This window comes from Aptenodytes forsteri, unplaced genomic scaffold, assembly GCF_000699145.1.
Source record: "Aptenodytes forsteri isolate BGI_AS27 unplaced genomic scaffold, ASM69914v1 Scaffold153, whole genome shotgun sequence".
NCBI lineage: Eukaryota > Metazoa > Chordata > Aves > Sphenisciformes > Spheniscidae > Aptenodytes > Aptenodytes forsteri.
The window spans coordinates 1898461-1917877 of NW_008796178.1; the positions used below are offsets into that span (position 1 = coordinate 1898461).

The 19417-nt window shown below is 38.2% G+C and overlaps 1 protein-coding gene across 2 annotated transcripts in view; it reads right to left on the bottom strand.

Moving 5' to 3' along the window:
- Positions 1–19417, bottom strand: part of PITPNC1 (phosphatidylinositol transfer protein, cytoplasmic 1) — a 90434-nt gene that overhangs the window by 14255 nt on the left and 56762 nt on the right. For both annotated transcript variants that reach the window (XM_009287707.2, XM_009287708.2), the window contains exons 5-6: positions 18535–18606; positions 6879–6974 (exon numbers count right to left, since the gene is read on the bottom strand). In XM_009287707.2, coding sequence (XP_009285982.1) covers positions 6879–6974; positions 18535–18606 — 168 coding nt within the window. The remainder of the gene's footprint in view (positions 1–6878; positions 6975–18534; positions 18607–19417) is intronic.

Here is a 19417-nt window from a genome sequence, read left to right on the forward strand (position 1 = left end):
TGGAAGCCAGGAAACAGAAAGAATTCAGAGGAATAGATTTCCAGACTGCTGTATGAAGGATCAAGATGTTAAAGATTTTACTGAGTGCTTGCTCAGGTGAGCTAAAACTCAAAGATTGCGTATAAGCTGAGTAGTGGGACAAAAGATACACAGCAACATTAAGCGAAGTGAACTTGAGAGTTTAAGCTCTGGGCCATCAATTCAAAGGGCACGAGTGTTTTACAGAGGTGAGTCGTTATCATAAGTAAAACTAACATCACTGGGCTTTTTACCCGGATGCTAAAACATTAGGTGTTTAAAAAGGTCTTGGACTATTTTACGAAGACACAAATTCTGGCTCAGCAATTGTTTGTGCTACGGTTCAGACGAGGAAGTATTTAGGGGAAGAATCTCTATATTTATCTCTCTCTTTTGCATACATTTTCACCTTTCCTAGGCCTCTGCTATTGGCCATAGCCACAGGGAGCATACCATGCCAGAAGGACCTTTGGTGTGACCAGGACTGCTGATCTTTTGCTCTTCAATGTCTGATCCAAAGCCCACTGAAATCAATGAGATCTTTGACATGAAAGCCACAACCCAGAATGATTTTATGTGCCTAACTCACGGGCTTCAAATTGCCAGATTAAGATTCACAGCCTGGAATCCTTTCTGCAATCAGGCATACGAAGTCCTTCTAAAAAAAAAAAATGAAGCAGGGATGATAATTTTCTATTAAATGCAAGTAGAAGTAATATTGGCACACAGCACTGCTGCTCCTCCTGTCTTTCATGCTGTAGCTCACTGGTTAGGTTAGTCAGATAAAACAAATTAGACTCGTGCCATGCTCGCATCTCTCCAGGTCCCAGGAGGAAGCGCTGAGCACCTGCCTGTACTGGATCATGGCCGTTCTTTACTCTTCCTGCAAAAGGTATGGCAATTTGCAAAACATATACCAGAGGCACCAGGGTGGAGCGAAGAAGCATACTCTCTAGGCAGGAATTGTGGCACACATGAGTTTGAAACACTTCTGACAGTGACTGGAAACCGGGCGAGCTGATCTTTGGTCTGACCCCATTTTTATGTTATTATTTAGATCATTAATTTTGTGTGCACCTTATTTTTGCTTTTAGCCACCCATGCCTTCCTTTCTAGAGAGGCCATCATCCAAAGAATACTGCGTCTATTCACTGTTTCCCCCTTAATTTATCTACTGGCAAAATCCTCAATCTGTTTTAAATGTAATGGCGTAGCTAAAATCTTTTTGTTTAAATAACCTTCTCGTCCTTTTATCAGACACAATTTATTAGGAAAGCCCATCTGGCAAATCCTTTTGCTACAGAGGAGCAAAACCTACTCTGTATTTGCAATACATTATTGCCAGGTGCAGAGTGATTTAAAAATAGCACTTCTGCTAACATAGGAGAAACATCATTACCCATGAGCTGGGCTTATTTGAGAATAAAATGTAAAATTACAATAAAATAAAATAAAGTAAAAGCCACAGTGTGATGGACGTGCTTTCAAACATAGCACTCTCCCAGTGTTTCTTACTTAGGCCACGTCTGGCGGGTCCTGGCTCAACATGCTTATTGTTGGAGATTCCATTATTTAGCATTTAGCATTTATTTACTTAACCTTCCTCATGGACTGCAGACGTCATGGGCATCAGATGCAGAATTGTAACCCCCTTTCCAGGAGGCAAACACCAACATGTTGACAATATGGCACTGGGTTGTTGCAATGCCTTTTCAGATTTAATTCTGAAATGTAATTTTTTACTTAAAGTTAAATAATGAAATACATTCATCATTTACAGAAAACTTCCAGATCTGAATGGGCATCCTTTCCCTTGGCTCTGCCATGGTATCAGGCATGATGTGAAGATCCCATACTATTCGCAGCTGACACCACCACCTCCTTTGTCCGTATGCTGGAAGCCTGCATGGAACATCTTGTTAGCCTTGTCACTGATCTGTCTTGAAAATTACTTGCTGCTTTTAAGGCCATTTTAGCATGGAAAAAGATCCCCAGACTGAACATGTTCTCCAGAGGTGAAAGTGCATTGTATTACGCCATACATCCTATTCTCTTACTGGACGCTACTCAGATGTCCCAGAAACAAAGACTCTTCCTTCCTTTTAATGCACAGATTTGTTTCTTCAGACTTCTATTGCAATATATTCCACCACTGTGCTTTTGAAGTGCAGTCAATTTTTTTTTCCTTTTAAGCTGAAGACCATTTTGTTTGATCTTGAATTTCAGAACCAATCCTTCATGGTTTTAATACATGTGATCTGGCATTTCACCATCAGCTGTAGTTGCTAGGTTTTGGATTTCAGCTTACATAGCTAGGGCTCTGGAAAGATTTGTTGATGTAAAGATGCTACTACAGAGATTCATGCGGAGTCATTATTTAAAGGCTTTTTTTTCCTCTTTTTGAATTTCCATTAAAATGTATTTTCTGGAAGAGCCAGCTAAACACTTCAGAATTGTAAATATTGGGACAGTTCTGAGGTGTTAAAGTATGATAATCCAGCCAGCCTTTACGTAAGCTCCCAACTGAAGTTAGTGAGGAAAAGGGAATTCTCATCTGGTTTTGCTCTGCCCTGTACTGAACTACTGTACCAACACGTTGCACACATTCACTGTGGGGGCTGAGGCAGCTGTATTACTTCCACTACCACAGTTTTCTGGCTCTGTAATGTGGCAGAGGTTTTGTTATTCTGAAAGCACCTGGACAGTAGTAAGCTGGACCTATTACAGTGCAGCTGTGTTAAAGTCAAAAACGACAGCAATCGAAGAAGAACACTGCAGCAGCTGCATGAAATCTTTCTGTTTGGAGGTAACTTTAAAAATTTATTCCATTTGTCTGACTCTCAGCTGCTTTGTTATAAACAGGAAACGAAACACTTAATTTTGAGAACTTGAATACGGTAGCAAAGAACATTTTGCTCAGTAGCTCACGTCTACAGTAAATGTTTCATTTCAGTGAATGATTCACTCGAGGCCCTCACTCTTCAGCATAGCTCAGTTTTATTCTTTTCTGTAATTCAGATCAATATATGTGTCTATATGGGGAATACATGGTGGCTGGTGATACATATTCATTGATGGTAAAGTCACAAGGAAATGACTTTACAAAATGTACAACTACTCTTACCTGTAGGCTTGTACATTCTTTATAGAGAAATGCAAAATTCTGTATTCAGTGTAATAGATACATTCAGATTTGGAAACATATGCGACTCCTTACAGAAAAACAGGCAAACCTGTTAGTTTGGATCTAGATTTGGAACCTCACATTTAAACTTCTTAAAAGTTTAAGGATTTTTAGGTCCATGCTTGTGAAAAAAAGCTTTATTTAAGTTGTGGCAGCACTGCTAAGTACTCTGGCGGCTACTTCACAATGAAGTTTGTAGATGGCCATTAAGTTAAAATTAAAAGTCATCTGCTCTGGGATGCCCAGAATTGCTGCAGTTATACCTCCTCCAGCCTTCTACAAGGGCAACTCTTTTGACAGCAGAAATCGGTATACCTCCACAAAGACAGAACTGGACTCTGTGTATGTGTTTGTAATAGCTAACAAAACTGTCTTCCGATTCGCTATTTACTTGGTGATTTAAGTCCTTTTTGTGCATACACTGACAGATAAGCCCTCCATTCGTAAGGGAATTCAAATCACTTGGATGATTTTGGCCAAGAGATCACTCAGTATTATCGGCAGAGGTTCCCTTAAAGCGTTCCTCAATGAAGCAACAGCTCTCCTTAAGCCTCCAGCTAACTATATTTTTTACTTTTCAATTTTACTTAATATTTAGAGGGAGAGAAAAAGCAGATATGCACAAAGTTGAACTCAATCATTTTCCCTGCAACCGTCATGACATTTTCATGGAACGCTTGCCCTTTCTCATCAGTACCAGCACAAGTCGAAATGAGCTATGCAATTCAAATGGAGTGTTATACATATGAAGATGTTTTATACATTTTGTCTTTTTATGTGTGAATCATTATTATGTAAGTTACAATGGAAGGAAGAATATAGATCTGTTTATAAGATTCATGTCAGGGCAACTGAAAAATAATCTTTTAGATCATAGGCGCTAGGAAGCAGAGAACGGTTACTGCACTTGTTTGTACTGAGCCTGGTGCCACGGGTCCCTTGGATACCTCCTGACCCCTCCTGTGGTAACTGCAGTATTATTACCTCTATTGATGATATCGGTGCGATACTTACACAACCATATCTTCTGTCTACATAAATGACAAAAACAACACTAAAACTGCTATGGTTCATTCTGTTATAGTCGATGAGTTATTTGATGCGCTAACTCAGAGAAAGGTTGCAGTCAAATTGTAGAAAGGGGCTTTTCACACAGAGGACTCTGAAAAAGATAGGATGTTGACCCAAACAGCTCAGGATAACTGAGCACTTTGAAACTAAAAATAACTGAAATCACAAATACCAGCTTAATAGCAACTATGCAATTAGCGCTGTCTGATCACACCAGAAATCGCCCTCGACAAGCAGGCTCATAAGCACTAACAAAAAGCAAGCAGTGTAAGTAGTGTGTGAAAGGTTTAAATTATTTAAGCTGCTTCTCTAATACACAGTAATACAACCAAATAATGAAAATTGCAGTTAAAAACTGAAGTATATTTTTAATTGATGAGAGATGCGCTTTTGTCAGGATATAAAAGAAATTTAAAGCTCATTTCTAGAAGGCACTAAGTATGCCGAGCCTGATACAGAACTTGCTTAATTTTAAGCATGTGAAAGATCCCTCAAAATGAAGAGATTACTAACATGCCTGAAGTTAAAATCATCCAGATTGGTCTTTCTGGATGGGAGTCAGAACACTTACCCTGTGGGATCTAATTCTTAAATCCTGAGGATTGTACTTCAATTTTAATCTTTAAACTTAGTATCAATTCAGATTAAATACTCTAAAAGCAGCCAAACTGTTGTTATTAGTGTAACTAAACTACCTTTCGAAAGCTTACAGTAAATGGTTTTCAGTTATCTCTGAAACCGTTATTTGGAAAACACAGACCGTTTCTCATTTACATAGAGTTACTTTTTTCTGCTGCTCTGATTGAAAACAAACGGAAATTACATCTACAAACATTAAAAGTCTTTTTATAGCCCCTAAATTATGAAAGAGGCCTCATCAGAAATGGGAGTTTGGCTTCATATTAATCATATGGTAGCATAAAAAACCCCATAGTTTGTAAACTTTGGAAGATACTGAATTCAACTATTATTAATTCAATATCAATTACAGCATGTGCACAGTTAAATGCTAAGGTGTTCTTACTATTTTGTATGAATTCTGAAAGAGAATTTGGTAGCCAACATACAAATCATCCATCAGTACAGAAAAAACAACAGATGCTGGGCTATTTTTGTTGTTTAAAACCATTTAAAATTTTGCTTGGAATCAGGTCTCTAGATTTGTCTTTGAAATAACAACACAAAGATGCTGAAATTCTTTTCTCACTTAACATGAGGCTGTTTTTCTATTATCGTGAGATTAATCATATGGAAATTATGCTTAATAGTCGGCTATTAAAATGGAAATTACTTAATAGTCGGCTATTAAAAATGGGAAGGAAAGCTGAAAAGCTAGACGTTACCTTCATGTTTACAATTTCTGGAAGTGCACACACCAAGATGAAAAATCTTACATGATTTCTTTAAAACACAGTCAAATGCAGCAGTTCACTCCTAAATGGAACCAGAAGACCGTGGAGTTCAGATAAGATGATAGGACCAATAAGCTGTTTCATGAGGTGTTATGTAGTTTTTGGTACGTAACAGACGGGTTTCATTATGTAAGGAAACTAATAAAATTACTTTTCGTTCTACTGTAGACCCAATTTTGTTTTATGACCCATACATGAAATGTGAAATAGGATCTATAAATGGGAGATAACAAGTACCTGACTTTTTTAGTCTGAAACTCATGTCTCCTATGGTATAGAAATATATTCATTGGCAAGTCTTCATTTTCTATCCTAAAAATGATTATGTAGTCTCATTTTGTATAGTCAAACAGCTGCCACACTCATTGCCAGCTACGAATATATACTTGGCTCCAGAGGCAAATCGTATCTCCAAAATTAAATGCAAGCATAGATCTGATCATTCCTCTCTAGCTACTTCTTGTGAACCATCATTTTTCAAGTCTGAGGTTAAAACATTTGAGACCTCCTCTTCACTTGCATGGTGGCCGCTGATTTCAAAACAGTGAATTGCATTGACCTAAAAGAAACATGCTCTTCAGAGATGTGCGCTATCAAATATACATGGGAGCAATTTTCAAGATAATTTTAAGAGAGTGAATGTGTCTGCTGCCACCGATGCTCTTTGGCAGATTTACTGCAGCACGTAGTATGCTTCAGTCCCTCTCGGTCTTGTGTCATGGTCGCCTCCGAGCAACTGTGCATCAACCCTATTCTCACTCCAGCATATCTGTCCTTGGCCTGGGCTTAGACACTTCGCATGACTTATTAGTTGGGGTGGGATGCAAATAAGGACAACAGTAATGTTTAAAACTGCTCAGACCTGCAAACACTTAACTGAGCTTCACGATTCAAAGAAAAGTCCTTTTCTACTCTGAATGAATTCAGCTGAATATCAAAGGTCTGGTACAGGATATGTTCTGACAAGGGTATGAAAGCATTTCAAAAGGTTGGAGGAATCATCCGCAAAAGAAAGTGTCAGGCAATCTAGATCGAGAGGTTGCTATCAGCTTCTCCTCCAATCAAAAGCTTTTTAAATACTACCGACCAGCAAGTTTTCATACAAAAATAAAACCGTTTTGATTCTTATCAAGGCTTTCCTGCAGCCTCTTACATTCCCCTCTTCACCATTTCACAATCAAGTTGTCTCTTACCTCTGATTCTTTGTAATAGCGCTCAGGAATTTCATCGCTGGCAATATCAATAAAGCAAACTTCTCGCTCCAGATCTTTAGCTTCATTGTCAAAAATCTGCAAGAGTTAAAGAAATTCAAGACTGTAACAGAACAACACCTTTACAAAATCCACCTGGAATAACAGTGGAATAACTACGAGCCATTCTCAGTGACTTGAATAATGTATTTTAGGGTTGCGCCTGAACAGCTTCTGACGTAAGATACTGAAGTTTTTGCAGGGACACAGTCACATTCTCTCGTGTACTGCTTACATCAAAGGGAAGAAAATAGGTGTTCTCAGGATCACATATAGGCAAGGTGTTCCTAAGCAAGGTTAACACCAGTTTGAATGAATGACACCACAGACTTTTTGGGGAACAATCCACTACGTCAGATCAAGAGAGAGTGGACTGTTAAATGCAACACATCGTGTTCAGCACTTACTGCTCACACCCCTGGTCCTCCTTGCACTTTTTGGAACAGAGGCTTCGGTCACAAGTAGTAAAGTCAACAACTAGGATTGTTTTTACTGTGTTCCCTAATCTTTGAACTAGATTCCATCCTGTGTAAAAAACCTGACTTTCTGGACTCTGGTTGTTTCCAATCTTTTCAGTCCAGGGACAAGAGTGGAACGCAGGTGTGTCGCGTGAACCAGTCAGGCTAAGCTGCCGTCACACCGAGAATCACAACGTTGGTTGAACTGCCCTCAGTGGAAGCTGGCAACTTCCGCTATCCATTTGTGCGCACATAAAGCTTATTTTCATTTTAATCCTTTAGGACCCGGTTTTGAGCACCAAGTCTCTTGTTCCACGCAAGGGAAATGATGGGTATATTTTGAAAATGCCCGTAGTATACTTCTGTGCCTGTGTCCATAATTTAATTATTTAGGCATCTTAGTGACCCATGTGATTTACGCTATGTCTGCAATAAATTTCTACTCATGATTCTGGGACTTGGAAATAGCGACTAGTTAAAAGGCTATCATGAATTACTGCCATAAAATTCAGGGAAGTTGCGCATACGCTGTCAAGATCAGTAACAAGCTAACGATGTGATTTTTCCTTTGGGGCACAACGTTCTATAGCTAATGTTTCCAAGAAGCATAAATATTTTTGTTTTCTTTTTTTTAAAATAAACGTAGGGAACGCTCTGTTAATTTAATTTCATTTCACCCTAGAGGAACAGTTAAAAATACAAAATGTCAGCAACTATTCAGTATCAAGAATGCTACTTTATTATTTCGGAAAGAACTGCGGCTGCCCATGTAAAGCATTCAAAGCGAGCAATGAACTACAATGAACAAGTACACCAGCTGGTGAGAAGACACCGCTCAGGAAATCACAATTCAAATAAATGAAAAGCTAAAGTTTGACTGTACAATTTTAACTTGTCTTGGTAGTTAACAGTACCGGAATAAACCAGGCAACACTGAATGCTTACTGAACTGGATATAAAACGTTAACGTGTCTGAAACTGCAGAAGAACAGAACAAAGGGAAACTCCAGTCTGTTTTTATTTGTGTGCTTATTTTCCTTCTCCAATCCATGTTTTGCAAAAAATAACGTTGATTATTTGAACAAATTTGAGCTGAGATCATTCCCCTGCAGTGCTCTTTCTTAGAATTGGGGTACATTTTTTAAAACAACTGTTATGTTTTATATACATATAATATAGGTTGCTTTATAAAAAGGTTCCTCGCTTGCTTTTTTCCTAAACAAGTTCAGATACAGAGAGCAGTCCCTTGATGAAAGCAGTTGAACTATTTTTGGAACAAGATGCATTTCACCATAATCTCTAAGCTTTAAATAAAATAATAGCAATTTCTCTTAAATGGATGTTACCAGGTCAGCTGAGGCTCTGAATCAGTACGTGGTTTAAGTACAAGCCTAATAAATTTAAGCACATGCCTATCTCTGCACGTTTGCAAGGACCTAGATTGGGACTGTTACCCAATATCTTATCTGAAGAAACGTGCCCTGCTCTATCACAGGCTTGATCCCCATATTGCACCTCTAAGTAATATAGTTTTAAATTCTTTTTCTCTCTTTAAAATGCTTTAATAGAAGCGGGGATGACAGATGCCTTTGCCAATCTGTCAAAACCAGGAGGAATTTTTCAACTGTTTCAACTACGCCTTATTTGCTGCTTAGACTATCTCTGACCGTTTCCTCCGTTCCAAAAGTTTGTTGAGTGACATTCTCACTTCCCTTGGCTGGCAGAAGTTGTTGTCTAATCATTTATGCTTCTCCCCTTCTTAGATTGTCCTCACAAGATTTGCAGATAGAGCCTTAATCTTCTCATACTATCAGCAGTAGAAAATAAGAAGTCATTAGAGAACAAGACTGATTTCTTTCTTAGCTCCAATTCTCTTATTGCCTCTCCTAGCCACATAATCTGGGATTGTCTTAAAACCTGTAGGGAGGATGGGTTTATTGTGTTTGTGATCAAAGAGACTAGAGAAATTTAGAAGTTTTAAAGGAAGAGATTAAAGGCCACGAAAAGAAGCATAAGGCTCCCAATCTGTGCAACTGTATTTGCAAATGTGCAGAAAATGAATGGTGAGAACAATCTGTATCCTTAAGATGATGATGTAGAAAGGCAGAATATTAAATATTATATTGGAAAGAACTGGACAGGCTTTACATTTGGAAGCCAAGTAATTAACTGAGATTGAAATACACAATCAAATGGAAAACAAAGAGTAACAGTCAGGCTGAAGTGTCCTTTTTGCTGTGGGTTTAGGGTTTTTTTTTTGGGGGTGTGTGACAGCTTTTCTACAACAGACAAACATTTATACACTAAGAGGAATGAAAACTCATCATTATTTAGACAAAAAGTGGAAGAAAGGTTTTAATTGTGTCATCTTCACAATCGTCAATAGTTTCTTTTGGGGAAAATTTTCAAAAAAAGCCTGGCAGATGATTCTAGTACCTCAGGAAAGAAAGTTCATACGGGACACTGCAGAAATATAAGTGCTGGTGTATTTAAATTTCCTTCCTTTGTTTTCCTCAAGGCCTACAATGACGTGTCCTAGCACATACTTTGCTGGTAACTTCTCTTTTCCTTGGAGCCAAAGCCAGAACAGAAAGTCAGGTTATGAAACGATGGTAAGTCAACAACAAATTGAGTATCTTCTATTCTACAAGCTCCTTTCCCATTTTGCTTCTTTTTCTTCTACCTTCAGACTAAGTTGCTGGCTTCAGCCTCATTCAGATGTAGCTAATCCAAAATTTAACCTTTATGGCCAATCACCACAGCTGACCTGGTTTGGATAGAAGTAGTATAAAGCCAGACCCAGCTGAATCCATTGATGACATTCACACTGGCAAACTCCTCGCTCATCTGCACTGCCAGGACTCCGAGGGTCAAATCTCTGCCTGTTTGGCTTGGCTGTGTTCCGTAATACACGATTCACTCTTGTGATGGTTTTTTTTCTATCATCACAAGCAAAGAAGGTATTCGAGGGACTACCAGCTGGAAAGTTGTTCTTCTCTGTCTTTACTGCAAAATGTTTTTTCTACCAGCCTGCGTGGAAGGGGTTTGGGGTCAGAAGGCTGTAATAAGGCAGGTAAATCACATTTTAAACACTAATACGTACAGGACATAAAATTTCCTGTGGAAACAGTTAAATAACAGGTCGACTTAGAAATAAAGTCAAGTTGCTAGAGACGAAAGTGATAAGGCAACCTATATAGAAAATTCAATACTGTAAACAAACAAGTTTGAAAATGGGTGTGGTTTTTTCTGGAAGCTATTTCTTCCATCCCTCGTGAGGCTTTAGGTGAGAGATCTCTATGCTTTTCTTACTTGTTATGTTAGATCCAGATAGTCAGCCATTGCTGAGAAATGCAGCTAGCGCAGAGAAATGAAACAGATAAGAGCTAAAAGGGTTTTTTCCAAAAAAGGAGAGCACTCCTAAATTAATTACAGGCAGGTAATACAGTAGCAAACATGATTATGATCCCATGTGCTAAGTAATCAGGCACCTGTGCCCACCTACAAACTTAAGCCACAATGACTACATTGTTCAATATACAACACGTAAATGTAATTTATTGAGATGAGAATTTCTACTATAAATCAAATTTCCTCTTCTATTAAATCCTTCTTTGAGTCAATATCTATGCCTGAAAGCGTTGTTCTTCCCTCTCTGCCTTCCCGTTTTCCCCACCCTGCCAACAAAGCCAACAGGCATCCCAACAAACTTAAATCTTGACTTTGCAGTAGCTGGACATCACAAGATGACATCTTAGTGGGATAGGTAGGCTATGACGTGAATGGCATGACAAAAATATCTTTAAACATTAGAATTTGAAATTAAATTATATTTATCTCTGCCTTTCTCACTATTATATTGATTCATTGTCACTGAGCTTCAAGAAAATGGAAAAAATACAGTATGCAGCTAGAAGAGCCCCTGAGCTTAGATGCATATATGCAAAGTATATGCTCCTTTTTTAATTCAAATATTAATATTTTAGTGAAGCTTTTGGGTTTTCTCTGCATTTTCTCTCATCCCTGAAATGTAGTCTAACTATGCAACTTGCAGGTATTGAGCAATTTGTATGATGACGAGCGCTTTCTGCGAGTAGAATACATACGTAGCCATCATTTGTAGGACGGTTTAAATCTCTATTTCATAGTATGTGAAAGTTAGAGGTATAACTGCAGCAAGGACTGCAAGAATAAGCTTTTTCTTTTTTTTTTTTTTTCTATTAAAAAAGGGAAAATCCTGCTCAAAACCTTCTCTCCAACTTGAAATTCTAATCTCCTTAGATTGCCATCGTCAGAACTACTGGCTCGTCTCCAATTTATTATTACAGCATCCTTTCGCAGGTTGTGTCATCTGGTCCACTTTAACTCTCGGTTTTCTGAAGGCAAATTTGGCCTGAAATAAAACACCATCTACTCAGAACTTCATCTATGGAGTTTTATTCAGCGTGTAACTTTTCCGTAAGTCATGTTCCAACCTCAGTTACCCCCAAAGTCTGTTAATTTGCTTTTGAGATTTACTGGGGCAAAGATGACAGGAAATGACCAATTTCAACCTGTTCACCGGCTAAAACTATATATGTGGACACACATAATTGGGAGCAATTCTTCTGTGGAAAAAGATCGAATCTCTCCCCGAGAGCAGTAAATTTGGCTCACTGAACAGCAGGGGAATATCACTGTCTGCCGCAGAGTGGAACTCACAGAGGCAGTTACATATTTATCAGCAGCCTTGCTCCCTCCTCCTTTTTATCTCCATGTCACGACTCCTCAATTATTCCATCTCTTGTGAAATATCTCATTTAGCTTTGTACTTTCTGAACGGAGAAACGTATTTTTATGTAATTATGTCAAAGTAGCTATGCTTCCCAGACCATAATACACTATCAATAATATTCACTGGGATTAGTTTTTTTAAAGTCACATCTATTTCAAGTGCTAGATTTACTAGTTAACTTCAGTAGTTCATTTAGAAAAATCAAAAAGTAGAGGCACAACCATATTACTTGTTCACACTCTCTGTCAGTATCGGCCTTATCTTATGTTCTGCGATAGCCGTATGTGCTTGGGACATGCTATTTGTAGCTCGGTTCAACAAAAAGAGAGCTCTTCACACAGAAGGAATTTTAGGCTAACCTCTCCACTTGTTCGCCTGTATTTTTTGAGACTTATTAGAGGGGGAAAGCTTCACAAAATCAAGATATTCCATTGCAAGTTATACAGGAGACAAACAGATGCTCGATACCATCATACAGAAAAAGCCCAGGTGCAAATAAAATCATCCCTAAAAGTGACCCTAGCTTTGATTTTGACATACTTTGCAGTGATGCCTAGCAATCCTTTAGACAATTTACAGAACGATATCCTGTAGTGCAGTGAGGCTAAGCCAGGGCACAGCCGAATCCATTTCGGCTGAAATCGGTGTTTCATGGCAGTTTCCTTAAATAGTGAATTTACATTTAATTTACATGTGCTATATTGAAGTTTGTTACAACCTAGTTTCATGTTACTAAGATAGGAGACAAAAAATAGGGGAAAAAAACATCCTAAAAAGAGCGAAACTAGAAATGGCTTTTCTTCTTCGTTGGCCATACCTAAGATTTATTTTACTTCAGTCAAATGATTCACAGCCCACACTTCAGAAATGCACACTAAGGATGAAGCATGACGAATGACCCAATGCTGCATCCTCGGTCACTTGTAGGGCTGCAGAATTAGAACTCACTGCCAGGAAAGGATTTTCTAACTTTAGATGATGGCACTGCAATTTACATAGGTTGCATATCAAAAAATATCTGCTCTTAGCTGGCTGGTTTTAGCGTGCTCAAGCTATTAATGTGTCAAATGACACTGGTGTTAATTTATAACTCTGTGGAATACAGAACTGCCTCTTGTTTTCATTTGGCAAATGGCCATTCCGAGACGCGCATTTTCAACACTATTATCTTTGAAAGGCAAGAAACACATTGATAATATATTTTTCTCTTGATTGACAAAGAATTAGTGCTGTAGCTCGGATGACTTTATCACTATTACTGAGACATATACTTACAAAAACGTTCCCAATGATACCCATACTTTGTCATCCTGAAATATAACTCTACCTCAAAATCTTTACTCCACACCTTCATTAGTCTTAAGAATAATGTTATTCTTGCTAATAAATATCACGGCCCCTTAACAAAAAGACAGACTATGCTATTTTAAGATCTTGCATGTTATTCTTTAATAATCAAGAGCCAGCCATTGAGTTTTCCAGAGCAAAATGTTACGCTACAAAGAGCAAGGCACTGAAGTTTTACATACAGTGAATTTCCGTTATTGACAACTATTGGGTTATTTTTACAAGCTGTGCTTTTTTACTTTCTCCAGACACTATCAGATGGTAAAAATTCACTGCCCAAGTATCAGCAGAAATTAATTCTGTGACTAAGAAACCAAACCAAACCAACAAAACCCAGTCAAACATAACGATCCTTCTGCAACAAATAGGAAAATTGAAATGTCTCTGTGACTCAGTGCTTTGCTCGAACAGCGTCTGCCCTCACTTCGCCCCTGCTCTACCTTCAGCTACAGATGGCTTTTTAGAAATTTTCACCAGGACTAGACTGTGACATGCAAGAACAGACAGGGTGCCGCAGTGCGCGAGATCATAGTGCGTTGATTACACCAGCCACTAGAGCCATGCGGTGGATCCTTCGTAATCAACAGAAAGCCTAAGTTGGTGCATTCCCCACTAAAATTAAAAATAAACAAAATGTATGTCTGTAGCGTACACTGAAATAGTAAGAATAGAGATGGGAGAAAAGGGAGAGGCATACACCCTTTAGAATAAAGTTAGCCTTATGTGACATAAATAGTGACCAATCAATAGACTGTTAAAAGAAAACAGTATCTGCCCAAATAGAGAAAGGTTAACAGAGTCTGTCCATGAAAACCACAGACTAATCATTTATTCACAAACAAGCAGTAACTTATACCACCCCTGCCTGTGATTTCTGACCGCTTCATTAATTAGATAACCTTAAGAATTCTCTTGTATTTAACTTACGGTTTTAATATTGAAAACACAGACTTTGTGGATCCGTATGCAAATTCCCTAATTGCTAATTTTTCTTACGGGGAAAAAAGTGTGCACTGAGTGGTTAACATGCACTTTTATAGCTTGTCTGTGTTCACTGAAGCTGCCTGTTGCAGGCACCTGCACTCCCCTCTTCCCCCCAGTTCCCACTGCAACCTTGACTTATGCAAGCAGCTAAAGAGGCAGTAGGGAAGCAGTATTTTCACGTACTCTACAGATACCACCTACAGTGTCATTTACATTTTGTAATTTAAAATAAAAGTAAAATAAAAATAACATTTCTCTTTAAACTAAGAAGTTTACTTTTTAAAAGACCTGTAAGAGGAAAGACTGAACGGCCAGACTCATTGCTCTAGTTTCTAACACTATTAGTGAAGCTATAAAGCTGCAAGGTAGCAGTGACAATGTTTGATGTACTAACACGTTCATCCAACACTGACTCTGTTTTTCTAAGAAGAGAGTTGCCGTGCGAACATCTAGATGCAATACAGCAAAATCAGCTGCGCTGTAGCACTAGAAATCACAACTGGATGGATTTATGGCACTGCACTACTGCCATCTACACAAGCTTCATTAGTGTTTTATCTAAATAAAGGGGTTTTTATTGTCCATTGTTCTTTCTGGCAGTATTTATATTTGTGCAAATCAAGTGCAAACTTCAACAGATGGGACAACCGTGCTTTAAGCATGGGCTGACACCAGACTGACGGGCACCTGCCCTGATCAAATCTTTGAAAAGCTGAGGCAGAACAAAACCTAGTAGATGTTGTAAGTGGTTTAAATTTTCCTTACAAAGCCAATTCTTTGTGCTTTTTAATTTTGAGGAAGTGACCTGCAGAGCTGGGGGCAGAAATGTTAATGGATATGTTCCTTGCTAGAGGAGACCTAGTAAAAGAAAAGTGAAGTAGCCACAATTGTAAAGAATAATTGTTGGTAGTTTATTTACAACAAAATGCAAGGAAATATACAGTATTAAAAGTAATAAATAACTTGGAAAAATCAGAAACTAAGTGATATAGTGCTCTAAGTACATTTAAAATAGGTTAAAATGATGACAGAGTCTTAGACATAGAAAAGTCAAGTTCCACAACAGATACCGTTATCTTTCACTAGTTTCTTCTATCATGACAATTGGGAAGACAAATCAGGACGACTTTTGCATCAAGATATAGTGCGGTAGTTAGGTGGAATTTTATCAGGCAATGCAACATGTTAAAGATCAGAAACTATGATATAGTGCTCTAAGTACATTTAAAATAGGTTAAAATGATGACAGAGTCTTAGACATAGAAAAGTCAAGTTCCACAACAGATACCGTTATCTTTCACTAGTTTCTTCTATCATGACAATTGGGAAGACAAATCAGGACGACTTTTGCATCAAGATATAGTGCGGTAGTTAGGTGGAATTTTATCAGGCAATGCAACATGTTAAATAAAATAATTCTAATAATATACTAGCCTGCTAAATGACAACAGGAACCCGAGAGCATTTATATTGCTTTCTTCCACTAATCAATGGAATTAGCTTTAGTATCCTTATATCTAATTATTGCTTTTTACAATCAACATCTACTTTATTAGATAGCATGGAAATGAAGAATAGATCAGAGTTCAGAGATTTCAAAAAACCTGTATGGTCTCAAAAAATATATCTAGACATAGCTGAGTTAAAATCAGACATGCATTATTACCCTCATCACTGCAATATTAGTATTCATTCAATATATTTTGCATTACGACTGCAAAATTCACAGAAGTATTTTTTGGATTAATTATTTCTTCATCAGCCAAGGTTGATAATTGCAATGAAGAAAAATATAGTGTACCTACAGAAATCTATAGAAATGGATGCTATGTTTCCTGTTGTTTTCTGACTGGGCAAATGTAGTAAAATTTAATCTAAACTTGTCTGATACAAAGGAGAAATACACTTCACATTTTCTTAAGTGATGTTTAAGCCTATCCATTGAGTAACAGAAACAAGTTCGACTCTTAGTCCTAGTTCTGAGGTGTTTCTCTCTGTGGAGAGAGAAGTCTCTCCACAGGCTCAGTGAGCTCTCTCCGTATTTACTAACCTTCCAGCATTTCAGTGCTGTACCAGACACATCTCTGTCACCAGATCAATGTCACTGAATCAACAGCAAAAAAATGTAGATCTTCCACTGATTTATTGTGTTCACACTAGCGAATAGCATAGCCCTCTGAATTAGAAAGTCATGGAAGTTAGGGCTGGAATGCAGCCCTCGAATTCAGCTTCTCTTTCTCCTCCTCAATTCAAGTAAGGGTCAATTAAATCTGTTAATCTTGGTAAATACTTACCCAGTCTGTGACTCGGGTACCTCAGTATAAAGGTAATATATTACCACCCCACTGACACTCTGGTAAAAATTACATTTGAAGAGCTGGATTCAAGCAGAGTAGAGATTCTTTGATTTACATCATCTGAGTATCCTACCTCTGCGTTACTTTCATCTTAAATTCACTGGTTGGGTACTATTCTGGGCTTGATTCATAGTATTTTAGCCACAAAGCTGACACGGGGAGAAAAACTGAAAATTCACTGATTAAGTAGCTTCAGTTCTTCCTCTGTTAGGCATCGGTACAGAACGTGTCTTCTCACTGCTGACATTGTAATGTACCAGAAAACTAGTCTGCACCCTCCCGAAACCAGAGGTGTGGGCTTGCTCTGAATTAAAGTGCTGCCAAAAAGCAGAAGTGAACATTAAAAAAGTGTATAAATTACATAATGCTCATATAGTCGGTAACGTAATGTAATGCACTTCCTTTCTTTCCTCTCTCGCTGATCTGGATCTGGCTTAGACTAGCAGTGACTGAAAGCTGTTGGTATCTGGTGGCTAATACATGATCTCTGTCATGTTCCCGTTGGGAAAGTGTCTGTATGCCAAAAACATTATTCAAAATTATACCTTCTTTTACATGTAATTATTCTGCCATACACAGTGCAACAGCTGTCAGCCTTATTAACACACAGGCCCAAGGCGGTTCGGGAAACGTACCTCCCATCTGGAGAACAGAACACTTTAACCTTTGTAAGGCTGCCAGAGGGACACCCCTGGAAACTGAAAGGCTCCGTGTCTCACACCCCTTAAAACCTGCTTTACTGCCGCCTTCTTTCTCAAGAATGAGTTTAAATCCTCCTTCCTTAGGTCTCTGTATTACAGATCAATTTTCCAGACATTTTAACCTGTATTTCACACCTGTACGAAACTTCTTCCCATAAGTCTGCAACAAATTGCTGTTTAAATCATACCAAAATGAAGCATATCAAAACATATTTGTGTATTCATCCACGGGTTGAAACTTTACATACCGGGCTTTATCGAACGTTATTCTTTTCTTGCAAGTTGTATGACTCTGCTTTGCTCCCCCATCAGGGCAAAGTCTGACTGACCTCCTGCCTTCTACTCCCGAGCATCTCCCGATCAGCAGCTGCTGGCTACTCGCTCCCACCCTTCCTCTAGCCAGGATTTTGCAGAGTTAATTATCCTTTTCATCTCTAAGCTCTGAGAACTTTGGAACTTTTGGTAAGTGATTGCCAAAAGCGTCACCTCAGTAGTCCAGCCATTGTTCCCTGGAAGTTGTTTACTGAGATGTCTCATCTCTGACCATTGTTTAGTTTCCTGTTTGCTCTTCCTAACAGCTCCTTTGAATTCAACCCCCTTTACTCAGAGAGAATACTCTGAAACAGATAAAGTGGAACACAATTACACCGAAAAAAAAGGGTAATCTTTTCTTTACTCTCCATAAACGTTCATCGGGACTAAATTCACATAGGTAAGTTATGTTGTGTTCGGAGAAGCAACAAGCAGAATGTCAGATGGAGAAGGGAAGTTGTGTACACGGATCTTTCATCTCACGGTGCCGTAGAGGTAACTACTCTGCAGGCGGGCAAGCTGCTGGTGGACAGGATACCCCGGCAGGTGCAGAGACACAAGCCTGGTTAGGCCTTTTTCCCAGACTGAAGGACCTACAACCCCCGGCTACAGAACATGGCTAACGAAAAGGATGAAATAAAATTCTGCAAAAGCCGTCATACTTACAGTGTCGTTGCTTCCTTTGTTGTCCTCGTATTTTGTCTCTATATGAATGGAGAATTTAGGCAAAAATGAACACTGCAACAAAAGAAAAATATGTTTGACATAAAAAACGTGCCTCGCTTCATCGGCTGACAGAGTCAGTACGTCCTGTTTGGTATCAGCTTTCTTATTTTTTTCAGATTACTTCAAGAAAAAGGGTAAATGTACGCAGAACGTAAGAGCAGAGGTTTTTATGGTTCTGGAGGAACGTAGAGATTCTGTCTAAAAGCTGAATACTGTAACGAAGGTGTAAGTAAGTTAGTATAAGTACTCTGGAATAACCAGATACAATAGTTTTCCTGCTCGCTGTACATAAGAGTACAAATGTTCGTGGGTTTTTTTTGTCTTGTTACAAATTGAGTTCACTAAGATCTCAAGAACAACTAAATAATCATCATCATAGATTAGTCTGTCCCCCATATAAAATAATCCAAGGACGCTTCACTAGCTGCAGGTGCTAACCAAATAGACAACAATGCTCTGACGTGCGAGGGCTTTTTTTAATTTTCAGTGAGAAATGAATTTTAGCATAATTTCCTATTAATGAAATTAAAATGGATTATGAGCTGCTGTGGAAATTCCTTTACACTAAACCGAAAGCAATCTTTAGATAATAACGCAAGAAAATTAAGAATGCACAAATGTTTTTCTATTAAAGATAGTATTTCTATCTTTTACATGGGAATAAATTTATTTTTCTGAGGATGGCTTAACTTAGTTGGCTTATCAAGACTAGAATTTATAATACTAGGCAACATAATTCCAGTGGAAAAAAATATTTCAAATATCTTTTCTTTAGCATTTCACAGTTCTTTCAAATCAACTTTTCAGATAGGCAGATAGAGTA